Source organism: Molossus molossus, unplaced genomic scaffold (assembly GCF_014108415.1).
Source record: "Molossus molossus isolate mMolMol1 unplaced genomic scaffold, mMolMol1.p scaffold_m16_p_1, whole genome shotgun sequence".
NCBI lineage: Eukaryota > Metazoa > Chordata > Mammalia > Chiroptera > Molossidae > Molossus > Molossus molossus.
This window is the reverse complement of record NW_023425344.1, coordinates 181,791,696-181,815,645: the sequence shown is the minus strand read 5'-3', so window position 1 is coordinate 181,815,645 and position 23,950 is coordinate 181,791,696. Positions and strand designations below refer to the sequence as shown.

Below are 23,950 nucleotides of genomic sequence, written 5' to 3'. Positions count from 1 at the left end.
CTGATATAAAGAAAGAAAAAAAAGGTTATAAACATGGATCCTGCTTTCTATCACTTTGGCCAGTAATACTATAATTTTTATATTTTAAACTATGATATTATCATTTTAAGCCATGGTATTTTATAAAGTTTTAGTTTGGATTTATAAATATCTATTTGATTCTCACCATGTCTCCACGGAGAGAATAGGACAGGTTATATCCCCATTTTGCAATGAAAAGGCTGAAGCTCAAGGAGATTTGTGGTTTGCCTGGGACTGGTTACTTAATGGGTGTTAGGGCTTGGTGGAAGCCTAAGACCAGTGTTCTTGGCTGGGTCCCACTTACTATCTTGTCACCATTGAGGCTTTACATGAGCATCTTTACTATAGCCAAAAGGTGTTACTTTGTGATAATCATATCACCTAGGGAGGGACAAAAAAATATTTTGAATCCTGTAATCAGTACAGATGTAGATCTATATTGCCTAATACCAGAGCTGCTACATTTTAAAACTTTTTATTATTGTGGAAAAAATTAAATGTACACAAGAATAGAATAATATAATGTACCCATGTATTCATCACCCACCTTCAATAATTATCAATATATAGCCAACTTGTTCCAAGTGTATTTTTTCTTTCTCTCCCTCCTCAGATTATTTCAAAGCAAATTCAAGGAATATTTTATCTGTAAATATCCCTAAGAAGGATTTCTCTTTTTTCCCATCTTAGCCACAGTACACAATGATTTTTAAATAATAGCATCAAATATCAAGTAAGTCTTCAGATTTCCTTGATTATATCTTTCTTCTATTATTTTTATTAAAATTTTTTTTTCTTTATTGATTTTTAGAGAAAGGGAGAGGGAGAGAGAGAAACACCTGTTGAGAGAGGACATTGATTGGCCGCCTCCTGCATGCCCTCTACTGGGGATTGGGCCCACAACCTGGGCATGTGACCTGACCAGGAATTGAACCTGCGACCTCTTGGTGCATGGGTTGATGCTCAGCCATTGAGCCATACCAGCTGGGCTTTCTTCTTTTACAAAAAATATTTGATTTACTTGAATTTGGTTTCAGACAGGATTTACACATTGTATTTGGTGTTTAGATCTCTTCTTAAGTCTCTCTCTTTTTTCTTGTGAAAATTTTTTTTTTTTTAATCTTCATGCCAGGATATTTTTCCATTGGTTTTTGATAGAATGGAAGGTTGACAGGGAGGGAGGGAGAAAGAGAGAGAGAAAGATCAGTGTGAGAGAGACACATATATTGGTTGCCTCCCACACGACACCAACCAAGGCCAGGGACCAAACCTCAAATGAGGTACATGCCTTTGACTGGAATTGAACCTGAGACTCTTTGGTCTGCGGGCTGACGCTCTAACAGCTGAGCCAAACTGGCCAGGGCCTTGTGAATTTTTTATTGGGATACAAGGGATAGGATGAGAAATGTCACTGTGGGTTCTTAAGTCTCTCTTTTTTTCTTAGTTTTCTCTTTTTTTTTTTTGTTCTTTTTATTGTCATTGATAAAAATAGAGTCATTTGTCATGCAGAAGTTCCCATATTCTGGGTTTTTCGGATTGTCTTCCTGTGGTGGGTTTAACATGTTCTTCTATTCCATGTATTTTCTATAAACTTGTGATTAAATCAGATTCCAGTTTTGTTTTGTTTGGCCAAAATACTTCAGAGGTGAGTTGTATCACATCAGTAGGCAGTGTCTAGTTGTCTCTCTTTTAGGAATGTTAAGATTGATTAGTGAGATTCAGGAACTGTCAGCCTGATTCATTCATTTTAAGTTCCCAGTGGTTTTTCTTCTGGGTTTTATCAACACATAAGTAATCATTTTCTAGGTCCATTACTTCAGTGGGGTTGCAAATGTACTATTCTAATTGTATAGTTTCTAATTCATTTATTAATTGGAATTCCTTTCTTTTTTCTTTACTGATTTTTAGAGAGAGGAGGGAAGGAGAGAGAGATAGAAACATCGATGAGAGAGAACACTGATTGGCCACCTCCTGCAAGCCCCACCACCAGGGACTGGGCTCACAACCCAGGCATATGCCCTGACCAGTAATTGAACCGGCAGCCTCTGAGCCACACCAGCTGGGCTTAGTTGGAATTCTTTTAAAAGCACTCCACCACTGCCCAGCTGGTGTGGCTCAGTGGATTGAGTGTTATCCCATGGTCTGAGAGGTCACCAGTTTGATTCCCAGTCAGGGCACATGCCCAGGTTTCAGCCTCAATCCCCAGTAGGGAGCATGCAGGAGGCAGCCAATTGATGTTTCTCTCTCTCTCTCTCTCTCTAAAATACACACACACACGCACATGAAGGACAGGACTAATACTTGATTCTTTTATTTTTGAGTTTTCAGAATAGTGAGTTGGTTCCCTATTATTTTCCAAAGGGGACTAATTAGCTCTCTCTCTTTTTATTTATTTATTTATTATATCCTCACGTGAGGACATTTTTGCATTTATCTTCAGACAGAGCAGGAGGGAGAAAGGGAGGAAGAGCGAGAGAAAGAAACATTGATGTGAGAGAGACACATCGACTGGTTGCCACCCACGTCACCCCAACCGGGGCCAGGGACAAACTGCAACTGAGGTACATGCCCTTAGTGGGAACCGAATCCAGTCTCTCTGGTCTGTGAACTGATGCTCCAACTGCTGAGCCAAACTGACCAGGGCTAGCTCTCTCTTTTAAAAAAAATATAATTATGAACTCATATTTTTAACATATTTTGTATCTTTCAATCATTGTTTTTCTTTTTAATGTTCAAATTGTTCCATCTTTAGCTGGAAGGATTTCGTTTAAGTTGGATCCTAATTCATTTTGAGAGGACTAGACTGCAGCAGTCTTTGATAGCATTCTTACTTTCTGGTACAACATTGTGTACCTTGCTCATTCTGTATATTTCATACTCCAGAGCTGGAATCAGCCATTTCTCCATTAAGCCCTGTTTTCTGTTAATGGGAAAGCTGCTATGGGTGCCTATTGAAATTTAGTTGGTGGTCATAGTTTTTTGTTTGTTTTTTATCCTCACCCGAGGACATTTTCCCTTTTTTTTTTTGTTCAGGTAGAGTGGGAGGGAGAGAGAGAGAAACATCGACGTGAAAGGGACACATCGAGTGGCTGCCACCCGCACGACCAACCAGGGCCGGGGGCAAACTGCAACCGAGGTACATGCCCTTAGTGGAAACCGAACTCGGGTCTCCCTGGACCGCAGGCTGGTGTTCCAACCGCTGAGCCAAACCGGCCAGGGCAGTGGTGGTCATAGTTTTAAATTCTTTTCAAGTGGATGGGTTCAGGATATATAGATATTTTTTAGAGAAAATATGTCATGGTTTATGTTGATATTTCCAGTTCAAGTTTGTGGTAATAGAATTGCTAATAACCTTTTTAATTTTATATTGTGAGGTTTCGGCACATCAAAGTGCATCTCATTATTCTTATGTACTTACAAAAATATGTAGATGAAATGATATGATTGGGACTTACAGTGTATGTGTGTGGGAAGGGAGATGTGGGTGTGTGTTGCTAGGGGATAGTAAATAATAGATGAAGGTTTATTATATTACTTTTTCTCCCTTTAAATATGTTTTAAATTCTTAATAATTAATTTTATTGGTATTTTTATTAAGATCATGTTAAATTTATAGAATTAGTTAGGAAGAAATTAATTTACTTTTTTATTCAGTAACATTTATTCCATATTACTATGTATAAAAGTTCTTTTATTTTACTGACTGCGTGTTAGTGAGATGACTGTGCCATGATTTATTTAATCATTCATTTATTGGTGGATATATAGGTGGTTTTCAATTTTTCTCTATAGCAAATAATAACCATTTGTAGTAGTGTATACTCCTCTGAAGTTCAGGTTGGGGCAAAAGTAGGTATACAGTTGTTCATGTGGAAAATAATACAGCAATTAATAGTATAAGAATAAACTCTGTTTCACGTACTCACAACTATAAACCTACTTTTTCCTTACTCTGCATAATTTGTTGGATCAAACCTGCATGTATTTACCATGTTAATAACTTTTTCCTCATACTTTTGCCAGCCTTTTATTTATCTTTTTAGATTTTGTTATTTGATACTTTAGGTTTATTTTTTTAAACGATTTAAATTTTAAAATCATTACTAATTTCATAAGTCTAGCTTAATTGATTTTCTTTTAAAAGCTTTTATGATGGTGAAAGTTGTTTACAAATGAAGTTCCATTATTAGGTATATTTTTGGCAATCAAAATATTGATTTTTAAAGAAAAAATGTATTGGAATAATAATAAAACTTATTAGTTATTCTCATGGGATTATAAAAGTCATTGCTAGATTATCACTTATTTTACATTTGCTGAGGATGTAGAGAACAATAAATTCCCCATAACATTAAAAAAATAATAAAGATAACCACCAATTTATGCTGTGGGAAAACTGCATTTTTTTTTTTTTAATCCTCACCCGAGGATATTTTTCTATTTATCTTCAGGTAGTGTGGTAGGGAGAGAGAAGGAGAAAAAGGGAGAGCTAGAGAAACATCAATGTGAGAGGGACACATTGACTGGTTGCCTCCTGCATGACCTGACCAAGGCCAGGGACAAACCGCAACTGAGGTACATTGTGAAGAGTAGTGCCCACGACTCATTAGTCCGCGGGCTGATGCTCTACTGCTGAGCCAAATCAGCCAGGGCGAAAACTGCATCTTTAAAGAAGATATGTAGTATGAAAGGTTCCTGATTTTCTTGTTATTTTTCTTAGATTACTTGAGTACTATTTAATATTTTATTTCAAATGGTACTTAAGTAACTTAAGAATTTATTACTTTTTCAAAAGTGAATCAACTGTCTTTAGTTGAGGTGATGGTGTTAGTGGTATTAATCTTAAACATATACTACAAAATTAGGGGACTAAAGAGATTGGGATATTTAAAGTTCCTTGGGATATTTAAAGTTCCTTGCGATATTAGGGCCAGTTTCCATTCTTTGGGAGGTAGAATTGCAGCATTGTAACCTGTTCTCATCAGATTACTGGTTGTTACCTAGGCTATAAGGAACCTTCTGGATGGAACAGCACTGTGAAGTGGAAAAAGAACACTTTGGAGTCAGACAAACTTAGATTTGAAAGACAACTTGACCTTAACAGGTTAACATTATTTAAACTCTCTGAGCCTCCGTTTTCTCATCTGTAAAACAGGAATAACAACTTCTACTTAGGGCAATATGAGAATTAAATGCAATTATGAATGCACTATATCTGGCACAGGCTAGATACAGTCAATGTTTTATTTATTGCTAGAAGTAATTGAGTGTTTCATATAGTTTTTGTTCACAATAACAATAACTGGCATTTATTGAATACCTACTGTTTGCCAGACAGTATTCTAAATATTTTTTTAATCCTCACAAAACACTGGCCCCATTTTCTGTGACAGAAAAATTAAGTAGTTTGTATGGAAATATATGTTAGGCAGTGATGAGGAATTAATTCTCTGGATATATAATCTTTTAAAATAATCAAGACTGTATTTTGTTATGACATCAGAAACAAAAGGAATTGTGACTCAGAAACATGTTATGTTAAAAATCTTTGGTTATTCTTAAATTTGTTTGAAATGTTAATGTATTATCTTAACAGAATCTCTTCTCTTGAGAGAATCACGATTTGGGTAAAATCCTTGCTATTTTAGACAAAACATTTTATTAGTAAATAGATAATTTTCCATCTTTTCTTATAACATAGTTTTAGTATTGTATTTGAAAGTGTTTATTTGGTTTCCATAGGGTCGGAATCTGGCCGATCTACGCCGTAGCCAGTCCCGGGGTACATTCACTATTAGCACTACTCTTCGGCTGGGTAGACAGATTCTGGAGTCTATTGAAAGCATCCATTCTGTGGGATTCCTGCACCGAGACATCAAACCGGTAGGGAGCCTTTTCCAGCCAGAGCACAGATGAGTTTACTTGGTACTCTTAATCTTAAAATGGGACACAATAAGTGTAGCTTTCTAGATTCAATACAAGGTAATATTTTAATTTCTGTAGCGAAAATTTAACTGGAAGCAAAATATAACTTGCCTCTTAATTTAGAAAAATGATAATTACACACTACAACTTATATTCAAGAGCTTTTCTCATACAGTGAAAATGTTGTGGGCAGTAAAATTAGAAGTGATTAATGCTTGACTATTATTATGTGTGTTAACATTGCTGATTACTTAGCCTTACACTTAAATTGATAGTTATTCTTTGGATTTCTTTTTCCTAATATTGGTTTAAAATATTTACATATGTTGCTTTAGATATTGGCATGATGTTCTTTGAACTTTTTTTTTTTTAACTTGAGTTCTGGCTAGGAAAGAATTCAGAGGCAAGACTCAAACTATAAGAGAAAGTTTATTTAGACAGTCACAGAGGTAGAAGTGAGTGGTAGAAGAAATGGGCTCAGGAAACAAGTTACAGAGGCAAAAGAAGAGTCCTTGTGTTGGGGGTGGGGGTGGAACAGCACCAGGTGTTAGACCAGTGGAGTCAGATCCGACCTGGGGTCAGCAATCTTGGTACTTGAGTTCTGGCTAGGAAAGAATTCGGAGCCAAGACTCAACCTATAAGAGAACATTGATTTAGAAAATCACAGAGGTAGGAAAAAGTAATTTGCTTAATGGGCTTAGGAAACAAATTATAGAGGTAAGGAAGGGCCCTTGGAGCTTAGAAGTGAGGAAGGTAAAGGTGATGTGCCTTTGGGAATGAGGAGGGAAAGACATGGGCAGGCTTCTGGGAGGGAGAGCACACTGGGTCCTCCTTCAGGATTTTAAGGGTAGAGATTTTAGGGGAGCTCCCAGGGGAAGATCTCAATAGAATATTCAGCAGCTTTCCAGATGTGTCCTTTTAGGGTTGGGTCTCCATTGATTGATTGGTCAGTGCCAGGGCAGGAGGTCATTAGTCAACGAAGCTGGTCCTGAGGTCCGCCCTAGGGTTGCTTGTCTGATTTTGCTGTTTTTCTGGGCCTGGAGCTGAAATGCAACTAAGGCCTAGATGTTATCTCTAGAGGGGAAAGGGCAGAGGGTTCAAACCGCATATGCTAGGGGGGGAGGAAAGGTCACCCTGAGGACAAGGTCCCACCCTACATTTGTCCTTTGCTAGGCACCCAGTGCTTTCTGCCCTAGTGACCTCTGTACCTTGCTCTGCTCATGTCTGTCTAACTACTTGCTACATACAGTTGCTTAAATTCTTTGTTGCTCAAAGTTCACCTGATCATAGGCATTAACAGAACTCACAATGAAATTATATATTAATTACAATAAACATCATTGACCTAGAATAGTGTATTTGGGACATGTGTGTTATATAGCATTTAAGTAGAAGAATTAAAATATAGGAAAGATAAGATATGAGGACTAATTGTTATAAGAATTGTATATTTTCCTTCTTTATTTTTCTAGTCAAACTTTGCCATGGGTCGCTTTCCTAGTACATGTAGGAAATGTTACATGCTTGATTTTGGCTTGGCTCGACAATTTACCAATTCCTGTGGTGACGTCAGACCAGTAAGATTTTTCATATTATTATTAAATATTTGCGATTTAACCTGTTATGTATTGTATCACTGTATTTAAAGAAATGCTAATTATGTATTAGAATGCATGTCATTCAAGAAGTGGCGTATAAAATTAATTTAAAAAAATAAGTAGCATATATACTTATGATTAAATCATAGAAATAAATTAATTTTATTGAAAATTGTAGATTTTAAAAATAGTACATTTAGGGTTGTCTTGTAGTAGGAACCCACATTAACCCTTTAGGATCAGGGATCTTTGCAGTTCGAGGCTTTTTCTACCTACTACAGTTCTTCTGTTCCAGTTATTATACTTTCATATCCATTTGGTTCTTTAAAATTTTCTTTTTATTGATATTTTCTATTTAATATGCCATACTTTTCTTCTTTTATAAAGCACTCCTTTAGTTCTGTGAAGATATTTATAATGGTTAGTTTTATATCTTTTGCTATTAAATGCTGTTAAACATTTACTGTTAAACATCTAATCACCCTCACAGACAATTTGTGTTGCCTGCTATTTTTTTTTTTTTAATATATGGGTCATACTTTCCTGTTTCTTTGCTTGCCTTATAATTTTCTTTTATCAGAAACTGGACATTTTAGATACATTGTAGCAATTCTGGGTACTGGTCCTCACTTCCAGGGCTTGTATTATTTTATTGAAATCTGGCTTTTTTACTCCACAACCCCTATCCCCAAAACACAGTGTTAATCTCCACTAATTGATTGCTCTGTTGTTTACAACAGTGCCCTGGGGCACAAATTCCTTGACAAACTAATCAAATTGTGCCTCCTAAAATGGAATAGTTTATTTTCCCTCCTTTTTAAAAATTTGAATTTATTGAGGTGACATTGGTTAATATAATTATACAGGTTTAAGGTGTATAATTCTATAATACATCATCTCTATATTGTTATTTTGTGGTTACCACCCCAAGTCAGTTCTATCATCATTTAAACCCCTTTTACTCTCTTCTACCTCCACCACCCCCTTTCCCTGTAGTAATCACCATCCTGTTGTCTGTGTCGGAGTTGTGTTTTTTTATTCTAAATCCTTTTACCTTTTTCACCCAGCCTCCCAACCTCCCTCCCCTTGACAGTTATCAGTTTGTTCCACGTATCCATGCCTTTATTTCTGTTTTGTTTAATTGATCTTGTTCATTAGATTCCATATATAAGTGAAATTATATGGTACTTGTCTTTCTCTGACTGGCTTATTCCATTTAGCATAATACTCTCCAGGTTCGTCCATTTTGTCTCAAAAGGTAAGATTTCCTTGTTGTTGTTTTTTGGTGTGTTTTTTATGGCCAAGTAGTATTCCATCGTGTAAATGTACTATAGCTTTTTTATCCACTCATCTACTGATGGACATGGGCTGCTTCCAGATCTTGGTTCCAAATCATGCTGCTTTGAACATAGGGGTACAAACATTCTTTCTCATTGGTGATTCAGGATTCTTAGGATATATCCCCAGAAGTGCCATCACTGGGTCATAAGGCAGTTCCATTTTTTTTTTTTTTGCGGAAACTCCACATTGTTTTCCACAGTGGCTGCACCAATATGCATTTTCACCAACATTGCATGAGGTTCCATTTTCTCCACATCCTTGCCAACACTTTGTTGACAGGTGTGAGAAGATATTTTATTGTGGTTTTAATTTGAGGTCAGAGTGTGATATTTGTTCTGACCCCAGGAAGGCTCCTCTCATCTGTCTTATTCTCCTGGTTCTCCCCAGGACAGCTGTATCTTCATTAGATCCACCGATCTCCTCCCAATTTCCTTTACTACAAACTACACTATTTTGGGAGGGGTCTTGGGTTTAAATTAACTGTTGCAAATGAAACAATTTTCTTTAGGAAGAGATTAGAGTTATCTCTTTCTCATGGACATGGACAATAGTGTGGTGATTGTGTGAGGGTGAAAGTAGAAGAGGGCATAGAGGGGATAAATGGTGATGGAAAAAATAAAAAAAGAGTTATCTCTTTTATTTGCCTTTTGACCCCAAGCAAAATCTCTTAGCCAGGGCTCAGGATTTGGCTATGTCTAGCTATTTGCCAAGTAACTTACTCACTTTAGGAGCTGAGCCCTTTGGTTCAGTTGGGAGTAGTAGTCTGAGGTCCCTTGGTGAGGAGCCGCTGCCTCATGAGCCAAGAGGTCAGTTGGGGTCCCATTATTCTCAGCACACCATGTCTAAGGTAGAAGAGAAGGTTAGAAGCCTCCACCTCTCTACCTGCAGTTGCCCAGGACTTAGCTTGCTCAGGCAGCTAGGAGAATATGAGAAATGCTGAAGTCCTGCTCCTACAGAAAGAAAGCCCTCTGGGAAGTGGGGAAAGAGAGAGCCCTAGCCCTGTGTTCTTGGGTACAGCAATCTGGAATAGAGCCATCCTCACTGATCTGGAAGTTTTGGTTCAGATACCATAGACTCTAGCCTTTCTTACTCTAGAATTTCATAGATTTTCTTAAACAGATGTTTCATCATTTGTTGTTTTCCCTAAAGGACCATTTTCAGAGGCTTTAGTTGTTTTTTAAAATAATTTTCACCAGTTTTACTGGGGAGTGGATTTGGGGGAGTACCTCATGTTGGCATTTATTTGTTCTCCCACTGCAGTTCTTATACTTGTGTCTACTTTTTAGTTTTGTTTTAACTTGCTACTGATTGTGACTTTCATTCATAGAAAATTAGTTGCACAGAAGTTGAAACACTGATTTTGAATGAGCTAACTGTATAATAATAGAGTTACATACAGAAATGTAAATTATATTTAAAATACAGGCACATGAGAATTTAAGTGCCTAGAAATTATAAGAGAATCTTTTTGGTTCTGGTGAAGGACTTGCATTATTAATATGTAGCAAGTAGTGTTATTGATCCAAAGTCCATGCACACACTGATTCAAAAGGCCAAGGCTCAAAACATCAGAATTTAGAATAAGGGAAGGTTTATTAATCAAGAAGTTGCTAACTGAGAAGATGGGAGACCTAATGGTTCCTCGAATTCATCTCAAAAAAGTACAATGTTCAGGCTTCTTTTATGTCAAGGGAAGGGGAGATGGGAGGGGCATTTGAGGTGATTGGCAACAGCAGACATTCGGGTACCAGTAGGATCTGAGGAAGATTGTACTAGATAATGTGAGTCTGGTCACAAGGTTCCTGCAAATCTTTGATAAACAATACATACTTCCCTATCCCTTTAAGCCACAAGCAGAATTCCTCTAATGATTAGCATGTCTATATGTAAGACTAAACAGAAGCTATTAGTCTGAAGGCCATGGGAACAAAGTAGGCTTGAACAAGACGGAGTCAAGAAAGGCTGAGCATTTCACTATTATAGAAGGTGATGATTTAGTTTCCATTTAACTTATTAGATTTGAATATTATTCTGTTCTGTTGTTGTTATTAATCCTTACCCAAGGATATTTTTCCACTGATTTTTTTTCAGGTAGAGTGGAAGGGATAAAGGGACAGAGAGAGAAACATCAATGTGAGAGAGAGAGACATCAGTTGGTTGCCTCCTGCATGACCGGGGCTGGGGATCAAACCCCCAACCCTTCGGTCTGCGGGTCAGTGTTCTGACTGCCGAGTCAAACTGGCCAGGGTAATTCCAAATATCTTTAAAAAATGTTTTATTAATATAATCAGGTTTTTTAAATTCTCATATAATGTATTTAATGAACACATATTATATGCGAGGTGTGGATGTAGGTGCTGGACTACAGCGGTGAACAAGCAGACCAAAACAAGGTTTTTATGGATGTTATGTTTTAGTGGAGAAGACTGATAATACACAAATAAATACATAATTTTAGATAATGATAAATGCTATGAAGAAATGCAAAGCATGGTATTGACATAGAGAGTGATGGGCAGTGAAGACAAAAGACTGTTTTAGAGGTATTAGTTAGAAAAGACTCCTTTGAGGAGGTATTGAGTTGAGAGTTGAATGAAGTATGAGAGCAAGACATGTGAATATCTGTTAAGAAAGTATTCCAGGCAAAGGAAACAGTGAGTGAGTGTAAAGGCTCTGGGGCAGAGTAAATTTGGTGTGTTTCAGAAAAAGTAGGGAAGCCACTGTGGCTACAGCATAACATAGCATAATAAGGGGTAAGTGGAGAGAGACAAGGTTTAAGAGGTTAGCCCTCCCCTCCTCCCCATCTGATTATGTATGATTTAGCAAAGAGATATATTTTATTCTAAGTGTGATTGGGAGCCTTTGGAAAATTTTGAACAATGATGTAGTATAATCTGTTACATGATCTGTCAATAAACTAACTATACAGGGTGGGGCTAAAGTAGGTTTACAGTTGTTTATATGGAAAAGAGTACAGTAATTAATAAATTATAATACAAGAATAAACTCTGTTTCACATACTCATAATTATAAACCTGCTTTTGCCTCACTCCATATAGTAGAGTTATATATAGAATATTATAATTAAAACAGAACCACATGAGATTTTTAAGTGCCTAGAAATTGTGGAGAGGTTATTATTTTTTTTCTTTGTTAGTTTGTTTTGTTAATCCTCCCCTGAGGATATTTTTCTATTGATTTTTTTTTTAAAGATAGAGTAGAAGGGAGGAAGGGAGGGGGAGAGAGAGTGAGAGACACATCAATTGGTTGCCTCCTGCAAGACCCCAACCAGGGCCAGATATCAAACCTGCAACTCAGGTATGTGTCCTTGACCAGGAGTTGGACCTGGGACCCTGAGGTTCGTGTGCCAGTGCTCTAACCACTGATCCAAATCAGCCAGGGCTATCTTTGGTTTTATCAATGTTCTTGTGTTCATTGATAGTCAGCAGGTAAAGAACTTAGGTTCTATGTAGATTAGTGGATTGGAATATATTTCTGGAATTCTAAACAACAGTTTTTCAATTTTTAGAACATGTTTTTTAAAAAGTCACTCTGCTGTTGAGAAGAGACTATTGAGAGCAAGAGTGGAACAGAAAGACAAGTTAGAAGACTTAACCCCATGGTCCAGTGATCACTGATGGTGGCTGGGACCTAGGACATTAGGGTGATGCAATAAGGTAGTGACAAATGATTATATTTTTCATTTATTTTAAAGGTAGATTTAATAAGTCTTCCTTCTGGATTTGATATTGGGGTGTGAAGGACAAAGAAGGGTCAAGAATGACTACTAAATTTTTGTCCTGAATGAACGGTCATGTTCTTAACTATAATGGGGAAGGATGAAGAACAGATTCAATAAAAGAAAAAATTACAAGTTCTTTTTCCTAGAAGTTAAGTTTGAGGTGCCTCTTAGATTTGAGATGGAAATAACAAGAAGCTGATAGGATATAGTAATTTGTAGCTCAAAGGAGAAATCAGGGCTGGGGATAATATAAATTTAAGAATTATTTGCTTCCAATGTTTACAACTAAATGGTATTTTTAAAAATTCTATCTAGAAATCAATGGAAGAATATCTTCGGGTGAGGACTAAAAAAAAAAAATAAATAATAATAATAAAATTAAAAATGGTGGTTATTATAGCATGCTTGTGGTAATGCTCCAGGAGATGTGGAAAAACTGATGATAATGTAGGACAGAGCAGGAACAATTATAGGAGCCAAGTTCTTGCATAGCTGACGGGAAGAAATCCCGTCACAAATGGTGAGGTTAATCTATTATGTAAGAGCAGGAACACTTTTCCATTGTAACTGGGAAAAGGCAGAGTAAGTGGACACAGATACAGGGAACTAGTATCTTGATTTTTTCATCTTGCCATTTATATTCTAAAAGAGTGTATATAAATTTTATATAAATTTTAAGTAAGAATATTAGGACACCATGACCTCTATCTAGGTTAAGAAATAGCTCATTACTACCATAGAAGCGTGTTATGGTCCTTTCCTGATTGCATCTCTTTTTTTTTTCTCAAGCAGCACTGCCCAGTGGAACTTACTATGAGGGTGGAAATGTTCTGTATCTGCACTGACTGATTTGGTAGCCACATGTGCCTATTGAGCACTTGAATTGTGACCAACTCAGTTTCAAATTTCATTTAGCTTGAAGTTGCTGTTATATTGGCCATTGCAGCCCTAGACAAACTCTGTTCTTAATTTTGCATTAACCAGTCCCTTGCTTTGCTTTCGTCTGTAGACGAAAGGGTAGTTGTCTGGAGTATAAAACAGATTCAGGGAGCTTTGTAAAATGCTATAGTTACCATGTGCTCTTCATGGTAACTATACCATGATTACATAAGATATTATCATTGGAGGAAGCTTCACTGGAGCTTCCTCCAATGATAATATCTTACGTAATCCTAGTACATTGTCAAAACTAGGTAATTGATATTGGTATACTATTATTAACTCAAGTATAGTCCTGAGTCAGATTTCACTGTTTTTTACACACATTTTTTTTCTTAGAAGTAGGGGGAGTGGTATATGACATGTATGGATTCATTCATTATAACCAACACCAGGATACAACATCAGGATACAAAACTGTTTCTTCACCACAAAGAAATACCCTGAAAACATAATGTGTATTTATCTACCAAGCTTGTGGTATAGGATCATCAGTCAGCATGCATCATAGACAGGGTGATGGATAGTATCTGTGACACCAGTGATTTGTTTATGTGGTTGGTTTTGAGATCCTGTATTATTTATCACCATTAAAAAGATATATTAGTTACTGATGGACATTTGGGCTGTTTCCAGATATTATCTATTGTAAATAGTGCTGCTATGAACATGGGGATATATATATTCTTTCTGATTGGTGTTTCAGGCTTCTTAGGGTATATTCCTAGAAGTGGGATCACTGGGTCAAATGGCAGTGCAATTTTTAATTTTTTGAGGTAATACCATATTGTTTTCCATGGTGGCTGCACCAGTTTACATTCCCACCAGCAGTGTACTATAGTCCCCTTTTCTCCACACCCTCGCCAACACTTGTTGTTTGATGATTTGTTGATGGCGGCCATTCTGACAGTTGTGAGGTGATACCTCATTGTTGTTTTAATTTGCATCTCTCTGATGATTAGTGAGTTGAGCATTTCTTCATATGTCTCTTGGCCATTGGTATGTCCTGTTTGGAGAGGTGTCTAGTTCCTCTGACCTTTTTTAATTGGGTTCTTTGTCTTCCTTTTGATGAGCTGTATGAGCACTCTCTCCATATTGGAAATTAACCCCTTATCTGATGTATCATTGGCAATTATGCTCTCCCATAGAGTGGGTTGCCTTTCCATTTTGGAGATTGTTTCTTTTGCTGTGCAGAAGCTTTTGAATTTGATGTAGCCCTATGTGTTCATTTTCTCCTTTGTTTCTGTTGCCTTAGGTGATATATCAGTGAAAATTCTGCTGCGTATTATGTCTGAAATTTTGTTGCCTACAGTTTCTTCTAGGATTTTTATGGATTCATGAATCACACTTAAGTCTTTTTTCCATTTTGAGTTTATTTTTGTGTATGGTGTAAGTTGATGGCCTAGTTTCATTTTTTTGCATGTAGCTGTCCTATTTTCCCAACACCATTTATTAAAGAGGCTGTCTTTACTCCACTGTATGCTCTTGCCCTCTTTGTCAAATATGAATTGAGCATATTGTCTTGGGTCCATTTCTGGGTTCTCTGTTCTGTTCCATTGATCTATGTGCTTGTTCTTGTGCCAGTACCAGGCTAGGCTGTTTTGATTACAGTGGCTTTGTAGTATAACCTGAAATTTGGTAAGCTGTGGTACAAATACACAATGGAGTACTATGCAGCTGTAAGAAAGAAAGATCTCTTATCCTTTGAGACGACATGGAGGGACCTGGAAAGTATTATCCTAAGTGAAACAAGCAGAAAAAGACAAATCACATGATCTCACTTATTTGTGGCATATAATGAACCTAACAGTCTGAGGAATGGGGTAGTCCCAGAGATGTGGAAGTGGGGTACAGACTGACAACCCCCAGAAGAGGGGGGACAGGGGGAGATAAACCACAGAACTTATATGCATGTATGCGTGAACAATGGATATGGACCACAAAGCTGGGGACAGGGCGGGGAGGGTGGGTGAAGGGTGTATCAGTGCGGGGAAAAGGAGAAACATCTGTAACAAAAATAAATTAATTAAAATTAAAAAATAGCCCTGGCCGGTTTGGCTCAGTGGTTAGAGTGTCAGCCTGCGGTCCAGAGAGACCTGGGTTCAGTTCCCACTAAGGGCGCGTACCTTGGTTGCAGCTTGTCCCAGGCCCTGGTTGGTAATGCGGGTGGCAGCCACTCGATGTGTCTGTTTCATGTCAATGTCTCTCTCTCTCTCTCTCTCCCTCTCTCTCTCTCTCCCTCCCTCCCTCCCTCCCTCCCACTCTGTCTTAACAAAAAATGGAAAAATGTCCTCTGGTGAGGATTAAAAAATTTTTTTTAAAAATAAAAAGGTATATTAGTTACATTAAATAGAGATGTGAGATACAAAGATACTTTGATTCATACAGTTTCAGAGTTGAATTTCTATTTGCTTAATGATTTCAATTTGCATGCTCATTTTTCTCTCTTGCTTTAAAGCATGCCCCAGTTTCCTTAGCCCTTCAGCTGGCATCTCACATTGGTCTTTGTGTCTAAGCTCTTGGAATGCCATATTTTCTCCTTCCTAACCATTCATCTGAAACTTCCAGTGTGCCTAAGGCTGTAGTGGCCTAATTAAGAACACTTTTTAAAAACATTTGCTCTGTTACCTTTCCAGAATTTCAACTATTTTATTTCCACTGGGGATTTTATTACAAAGTTCTCTATGCCACTTTTCCCTCCTGAGTCTCCTCCCTTTGATTAGCAGTAAATCTGGGCTCATGCCTAGAGTCTTTCCTTTCTGCTTCTAGATTTACTCTTCTGGGAGCTCATTCTCTCTCTAACAGCTATCCCCTTCTTCACATTCATACTGCTTCTGTCCTTGTACAGGTCTCCTGGTTTCCTGTTTGGATTATTAAAATAGTTTCCGCATTGATCTCCCTACCTTCTTTCCTTCCAGTTTATCCTTTATACTTCAGGCAGAGTGAACACGTCAAGCACTTGCTCAATCATATCACTTCACTACTTAAAAATTTTTTATAAATTCCATTTGACTGTAAATTAAACAATTTAATATGACATTCAAGGCTATCCTTAATCTGGTTTCAACTTATGTTTCCATTATTTTTTCTTACCATTTACTTTAACCATAACAAACTCTTTTCCCTAACACTTACAGTATTTTCCTCCCTTTTAGCATTGTTCACTGTGGATTTTTTTTGTTTTACTTAAAATGCATTTCCTTCTTCCTGTTGTAATTCTGCCAATTCTTCTAGGTACAATATACTTTTTCTTTTCTTTTTCATTTTCACTCAAATACCTAGATATTTTTTTAATAAGGCATGCTGTTAGATTTTTAAACACTCTCATTTTTTTCTAAAGGTATTTTAAAATATAATTTTGAAAAGATAATACTATATTCATATGTTGCAAAAATGAAAGACTTAAAAATCTATCAAAATTTACACTTGTCCTGGCTGGGTAGCTCAGTTAGTTAGAGTGTCATCCCGATACACCAAGGTTATGGGTTTGATCCCCAGTCAGGGCACATACAAGAATCAACTAATGAGTGCATAAATAAGTGGAACAACAAATTTCTTCCCCCTCCTTTTCCCTCTCTCTCTAAAATCAATAAATTAAAAAAAATTAACACAGTATTTTTGAAAGACACTGTTAAGCAAATGAAAAATCAAGCGACAAACTGGGAAAAATATTTGCAAAATACACATCTGACAAGGGACTTATATCCAGAATCTATAAACGATTCTCACAACTCAGTAATTTTTTAAAAATAGAAATGAGCAAAACTTTTGAATAGACATTTGATCAAAGAAGAGATACTACAGATGGCAAAGAGATGTATTAACAAACGCTAAGCATCTTTATTTATTTATTTATTTATTTATTTATTTATTTATTTATTTATTTATTTTTTTATCCTCACCCGAGGACACTTTTTCATTTTTTGTTCAGGTAGAGTGGGAGGGAGAGAGAGGAACAGAGAGAGAGAGAGAAACATCGACGTGAAAGGAACACATCGAGTGGCTGCCACCCACACAACCGACCAGGGCCGGGGACAAACTGCAACCGAGGTACGTGCCCTTAGCGGGAACCGAACCCGGGTCTCTCCGGACCGCAGGCCGACGCTCTAACCGCTGAGCCAAACTGGCCAGGGCAAGCATCTTTAGTTATCAGGGAAATGCAAATGAAAACCACAGTGAGATACTGCTACATAGTAATTAGAATGGTTAGATCTAAAGAAATCCCAGACAATTCTAAGAGTAGTGATTGACAGAAATCAGAGTTTGCCAGAGACTGGGAGTGAGGGGAAGGAATTGATCACAAAGGACGTTAAGGGACCCTTGGGGTGATAGAAATATTCTATTGCGGTGGTAGCTATATGACTATATATCTTTGTCAAAACTCATAGAACTGTGTATACCTAAAGTATGAATTTTACTATAGGTAAATTATGCTTTCATAAATCTGACTTTAAAAAAATTAGAAAGCAAACAGTGAAACAAATCTCCATTTCACCCCTATCCACTTGTTTCCTGTCTGCCTTTATCCTTCCCTGCACCTTTAAGTAGCTGTATTGTTACTAGCTCCTTAATGTATTCTTTCATAATTTTTTTATCCATATACAATAAATATGAATGTATATTCTCATTTTTCTCTTTTTTAAAAATCTTCACCTGAAGTTATTTTTTCATTGCTTTTTCAGGTAGAGTGGAAGAGAGGGAGAAATATCAATGTGAGAGAGACACAACAATTGGTTGCCTCCAGCACGACCTGTACCAGGGCCAGGGATCAAACCTGCAACCCAGTGTGCCCTTGACTGGGAATCGAACCCAAGACCCTTTGGTCCACGGGCTGACGCTCCAACTGCTGAGCCAAATCAGCCAGGACTCATTTTCCCCTTTTTGTTTCAAAAGGTAGCATGATGTACATTTTGCACTTATTTGTCACTTAGCAGTGTATATAGATCTTTCCATATCAAGATATAAAGCTTTTTCTTTTTTGCAGCTATAAAGTGTACTGTAATTATTTAATCAGTCCCCTATTGGTGAACATTTGGGTTACTTCTGGTCTTTTGCTATCACAAACACTAATGTAGTAGATGAATTTGTACATTCACTATTTCTGCATATATGCAAGTATATCTGTAAGATAAATTTCTAGAAGTGAAATTGCCAGGTCAGAAAGAATGTATGCATTTGTAATTTTCATAGCTGTCAGCCAAAGTAACATCAATTAGGGAAGTTTCAAAAGATCACCTATGTCAAGGCCCAGTTAAAAGTTGCCTATTCTTAAGACTTTCCTTTTTTTTAATTAATGTCTATATTGGTTTATTTAGAGAAGAAGGGAGAGAGAGAGAGAGAAACATTGATGTGAAAGAGAAACATAGATTGGTCTCCTGCCTGCCCCTTACTAGGGATCAAACTCAAAACCCAGGCATGTGCCCTGACCAGGAATTGAATTGGGACCTTCTCAGTCCATGGGATGACACTCAATCCACTGAGCCACACCAGCCAGGCAAGACTTTTCCTTCTTCCACGGGATTTTTCCTTCTTCCTTCCCACCAAATGGAACTGATCCTTCCACTCCTTGGCTTTCGCAGCTCATTGTACTTTGCTAATTATGTCCATCATAATCTGCTTTGAATTAGAATTATTTGTATATATAGCTGTTTTCCCCAATTGGGTCTAGTTGTCTTTTCTGCATTTTATAAGGTGGCTGAATTTTGTTGACCTGGTATTATTTCTTTTTTTTATCCTCACCTGAGGACATTTTTCCATTTTTTGTTCAGATAGAGTGGGAGGGAGAGAGAGGAAGAGAGAGAGAGAGAAACATCGATGTGAAGGGACACATCGAGTGGCTGCCACCCTCACGACCAACCAGGGCTGGGGACAAACTGCAACCGAGGTATGCGCCCTTAGCGGGAACCGAACCCGGATCTCGCTGTACCGCAGGCCGACGCTCCAACCGCTGAGCCAAACCGGCCAGAGCGACCTGGTATTATTTCATTCAACCTTTCCTGTGGCAGAAGTAAAGTCAGAGCCAGACCAGGGGTGCTCTTAACTGGAAAGTCTCCTGGGCTTGTCTTGGCTAGAATCCATCAGGGGGAAGTCTAGGTGCTCAATTAACCATATAGTTGACTGCAGAGTGTGATAATACGTTCATCCTAACAGTTATTGGAATGAAAATAACTGGGCAGAATTACATGCTACAAAAAAAATTTTGTGTTTGTGAAGACTTGTCAAGTAATGAATAAAAGTACAACCTCTGAAATGTTAGTCAGTGAAAAGGGCTTTCATATATACCCTCTTACACATTTTTCTTCTAGAAAGAAATATCAGCCCTGGCCGGTTTGGCTCAGTATTGGAGCGTCAGCCTGAGGACCAGAGTTACAGGTTAGATTCTGGTCAAGGGCATGTACCTCAGTTTTGGTTTCATCCCCAGCCCTGGTCAGGGTCATTGCAGGAGGCAGCCAGTCGATGTGTCTCTCTCACATTGATGTTTCTCTCTGTCTTTCTCTCTCTCTCTCTCCCCCACTCTATCTGAAGATAAATGGAAAAATATCCTCAGGTGAGGGTTAAAAAAATAAAAAAGAAATCTCCAACCTCAGAGTTCTATCAACCAAAGTGATGTCTTAGTCGTGATGTCTTAGGAAAATATTGAGATTTGACTATGATTTTCAGTTAATGGCAGCTAAAAAAATAAAAGGGATTTAAATAGATTGCAGAAACTTTTGATTACTGAGACTTGCCATTAAATACAAAAAATATTTTAATATAGTTATATAGAGTTTATTTGTTATAAATGCCACTTTATTTTTTATTATTATTATTTTTTTGTTAGTCCTTACCCAAGGATATTTTTCCATGAATTTTGTTAGATAGAGTGGAAGAAAGAGAGAGAGAGAAACATCAGTGTGAGAGAGACACATCTATTGGTTGTCTCCTGCATTACCCCAGCCGGGGCCAGGGATCAAAGCTGCAACCCAGGCACATGCTCTTGACCAGAAATCGAATGCTCTACCCTTTGGTCTGAGTGCCCGACACTCTTAAATGCTGAGCCAAACCGGTCAGGGCACTTTATTTTAAATGTTGGTAGAAAAGTGGGATCATTGATAACTAAAATGTTATTACTATTTTAACACAATCTCTAATTTTCTATAATTTCACAATATAGTTAGAAATGTAAATAGTGTTTTATTGTGACAGTAATGCATGTTTTTCACATCTGCTATATGGACTCAAGTGTACTGAATCTTTTACTAATTGAAGCTCATTTATTATTCTTTGCTTGGTTTTGTTGTAGCCTAGAGCTGTGGCAGGCTTTCGAGGGACAGTTCGTTATGCATCAATCAATGCTCATCGGAACAGAGTAAGTATCTGAATTTGAGTCATATCTGTGTAAACATGCTGATGACTTGAATTCAATTGACTTATTTAAAAAAATTTTTTTTTTAATTAATATTAGAGAGAGAAGAAGGGAGAGGGAGAGAGAGAGAGAAACATCAATGAGTAAGAATATCTATTGGCCACCCAGTGAGTGTGTGCCCCTCACTGGGGATTGGGCCAATAATCTGGGCATACACCCTGACTGGGAATTGAACCAGCAACCTCTTGGTGCATGGATCGATGCCCAACCACTGAGCTACACTGGCCGGGCTCAACTGACTTCTTTATGTTAGAATACAAAGGTGTGGAAAGTGCTTTGGAGCAGAAGGAAAGGCATTCGTAATATTAATGCATGGTAAGGTATGTAGTGGATAACAGATGTGTACAACTGCATAGTAAATAAAATTGAATTTGCCAAAAAAGATAATAGTGAAGTGTATAGATATAGATTTGTACCTTAATAGGTATAAATAAGTACCTATTAATATTAATGAATATTAATGAATTTAATATGGAGTTTTGAAGAAATGAAACATTTGTGTTCTATTTCTAGAAGTTGTTTAGGAATATACTGTCAATACCTAATGAAATGTAGCGGCGGTCATCATTTTATCTGTAATGGGCATCTAATCACTGATAGTCCTTCTCCATCAGATCTTTTGTTTTCATGAATATCTCAAATGCAAACAACTTTAAAATTTTTATTTTAATAAATACACCTTTCTCTTGGGTTAAATTCTTAACCCCCCCCCCCCTTTTTTTTTTTACTTTGGTTCTTTTTGTCTTAACTTGAACCTTAATTATGAGTAGAAAAGGTGGGTGTTTTATGGATTCTCGATCCTTGAACTTGTTTAGATATAATTAAGAAATTTAACAAGTGATTCCTTGATAAATAACGATAAATCTTTTCTTGATTTTTTTTGTTATTTTTGTTCTGTAAAGCCAAAATTGCTTTAATGAAAATTTAACCAATGCTGCCCGGCCAGTGTGGCTCAGTGGATTGAACGTTGTCCCATGGACTGAGAGGTCCTGGTTTGATTCCTGGTCAGGGCACATGCCCAGGTTGTGGGCTCGATCCCCAGTGGGGGTGGGGGTGTAGGAGGTGGCCAGTTGATGGTTCTCTCTCACATAGATGTTTCTATCTCTATTCCCCTTCCTCTCTCTCTAAAAAAAATCAATAAAAACATATTTAAAAAAAAAACATTTGACCAGCCCTAGCCAGTTTTGCTCAGTGGTTAGAGCGTCAGCCTGTGGTCCAGAGAGACCTGGGTTTGGTTCCCACTAGGGGCATGTGCCTCGGTTGCAGTTTGTTCCCACCTTGGTTGGGTTGTGCGGGAGGCAGCCAGTCGATGTGTCCCTTTCACGTTGATGTTTCTCTCTCTCTCTCTCCTTCCCACTCTATCTGAACAAAACATGGAAAAATGTCCTCGGGTGAGGATTAAAGAAAAACAAAAAAAAAACATTTGACCAATGTTAAATATAATAGAGTATGCTGAGGTTTTATATGCTATGCCCCAGTTAATTTGGTTTCTTATGAGGTGATTATAAATTGAAAATGGGAAAAGTATTTTTATCAGTGGGTAGCACTCTGCCAAGCATTTGAACTCATTTGGTTTGATTCAGTGTTGTTTTATTTTATGATATCTAGTCAGTTATTCTGCCTTGAAAAGAAAGTACTCTTATTTTGCAGATAGAGTCTTACAAAATTTTATAATTATTAGACTTTATAATTACTCTATTAAAGAATTATATCAACTTTGGATCTTTGAAATATGATATTCTTTTTGAGATAAGCATAAACATTTTCAGAAATCATAATAGCTCTATAAGCATTTCCAAAGTTGCTATTAGAGATTTTATGTATTTGTAGAGGTTTCTTCTAAATGCCTCTCTAGCAGAGTGTTCTAAAAGTTTCTCTGTTAACCTGTGTATTTGTTATTCATCTGCCCTTGGTAGAGAAATTTGATACTGTATAGCAGTGGTTTGTACCCTTCATCTTGGTTCCTGACACACCTGAGAAGTAGAATGCTTTATACCTCACTTCACAACAATGATTGTCAGTTTTATGTGGTGACACAGGAGTGCAACTAGTGAAACCTTCACAGGAGCTTGTCTAATTTAAAAAAGAATTCCCAGATAATTCTGGTATATTTTTTCCATACTCTGCAATCCTGATTTGGTCATTTCTAAAAATAATCCACTCCATTTCTATTCTTTTGGTACCTTAAAACTTTTAAGATGAATAATACCCAAACAAAATAAGGACTTTTTAGAACATTGAACTCTCTTCATTTTGTCTTATTGTTGTCCTACATTTTAATCCTTTGTTAATACTTGTTTTACCTCAATACTTTAAAGAAATTACTTGACTTTCTTCTGGTTCTGTGGTTGCTATTAAGATCATTGACCACTTAATTGTTGTTACCTTGTATTTAAATTTTTACTTTTCTTTGCCTACTTTTGATATTTTCTTTTTGTCTTTGGTATGTCCTGCGGATACATTCAAACGTGTAGGTGTAGGTGTAGATTTGTTAATATTTATTCTGTTTGGGAGTAGTTGTGCTTCCTAGATCTGAACATTCATGTCTTTCATTGATTCTGGAAGATTCTCAGACATGACTTTTTAAAATATTGCCTTTCCCTTTCTCTTTATGCCTTTTTTTTTTTTTTCATATCTCCAAATTGATGTATATTAGACTTTCTTGATCTGTCCTTCATGCCTCAGATTTTCTGACTCTTTGTGTGTCTATGTTGTATTCTAGATAATTTCTTTAGATCTTTCTTATAGTTCATTAATTCTTTTTTTTTTTTTTTTTGCTGTGTTTGATCAGCTTTTTAACCTGTCCATTGAGTTTTTAATTTATATAATTATACTTTTTATTTCTAGATTTTTTTGGTCCTTTTTCAAATATAATTGATATTTTATTTTTTGGACAAAATATGGTTCCTTTCTCATGACTTTAATTTTATTTTTTGTTTGTTTAAACATTCTTATTTTATATTCTGTGTCCTATAATTC

The 23,950-nt window shown here is 36.9% G+C and overlaps 1 protein-coding gene across 9 annotated transcripts in view; it reads left to right on the top strand.

Annotated features, from left to right (window-relative positions):
• The window catches only part of TTBK2 (tau tubulin kinase 2), a 170,361-nt gene that overhangs the window by 86,800 nt on the left and 59,611 nt on the right, over positions 1 to 23,950 (top strand). For 6 of the 9 annotated variants that reach the window (XM_036261827.1, XM_036261836.1, XM_036261844.1 and 3 more), the window contains 3 exons: positions 5,764 to 5,904; positions 7,419 to 7,523; positions 20,849 to 20,914. In XM_036261827.1, the coding sequence (XP_036117720.1) occupies positions 5,764 to 5,904; positions 7,419 to 7,523; positions 20,849 to 20,914 (312 nt within the window). Of the gene's footprint in view, positions 1 to 5,025; positions 5,126 to 5,763; positions 5,905 to 7,418; positions 7,524 to 12,435; positions 12,563 to 20,848; positions 20,915 to 23,950 lie in introns of those variants that run through there. The other 3 variants (XM_036261851.1, XM_036261858.1, XM_036261868.1) reach the window with 2 other exon arrangements.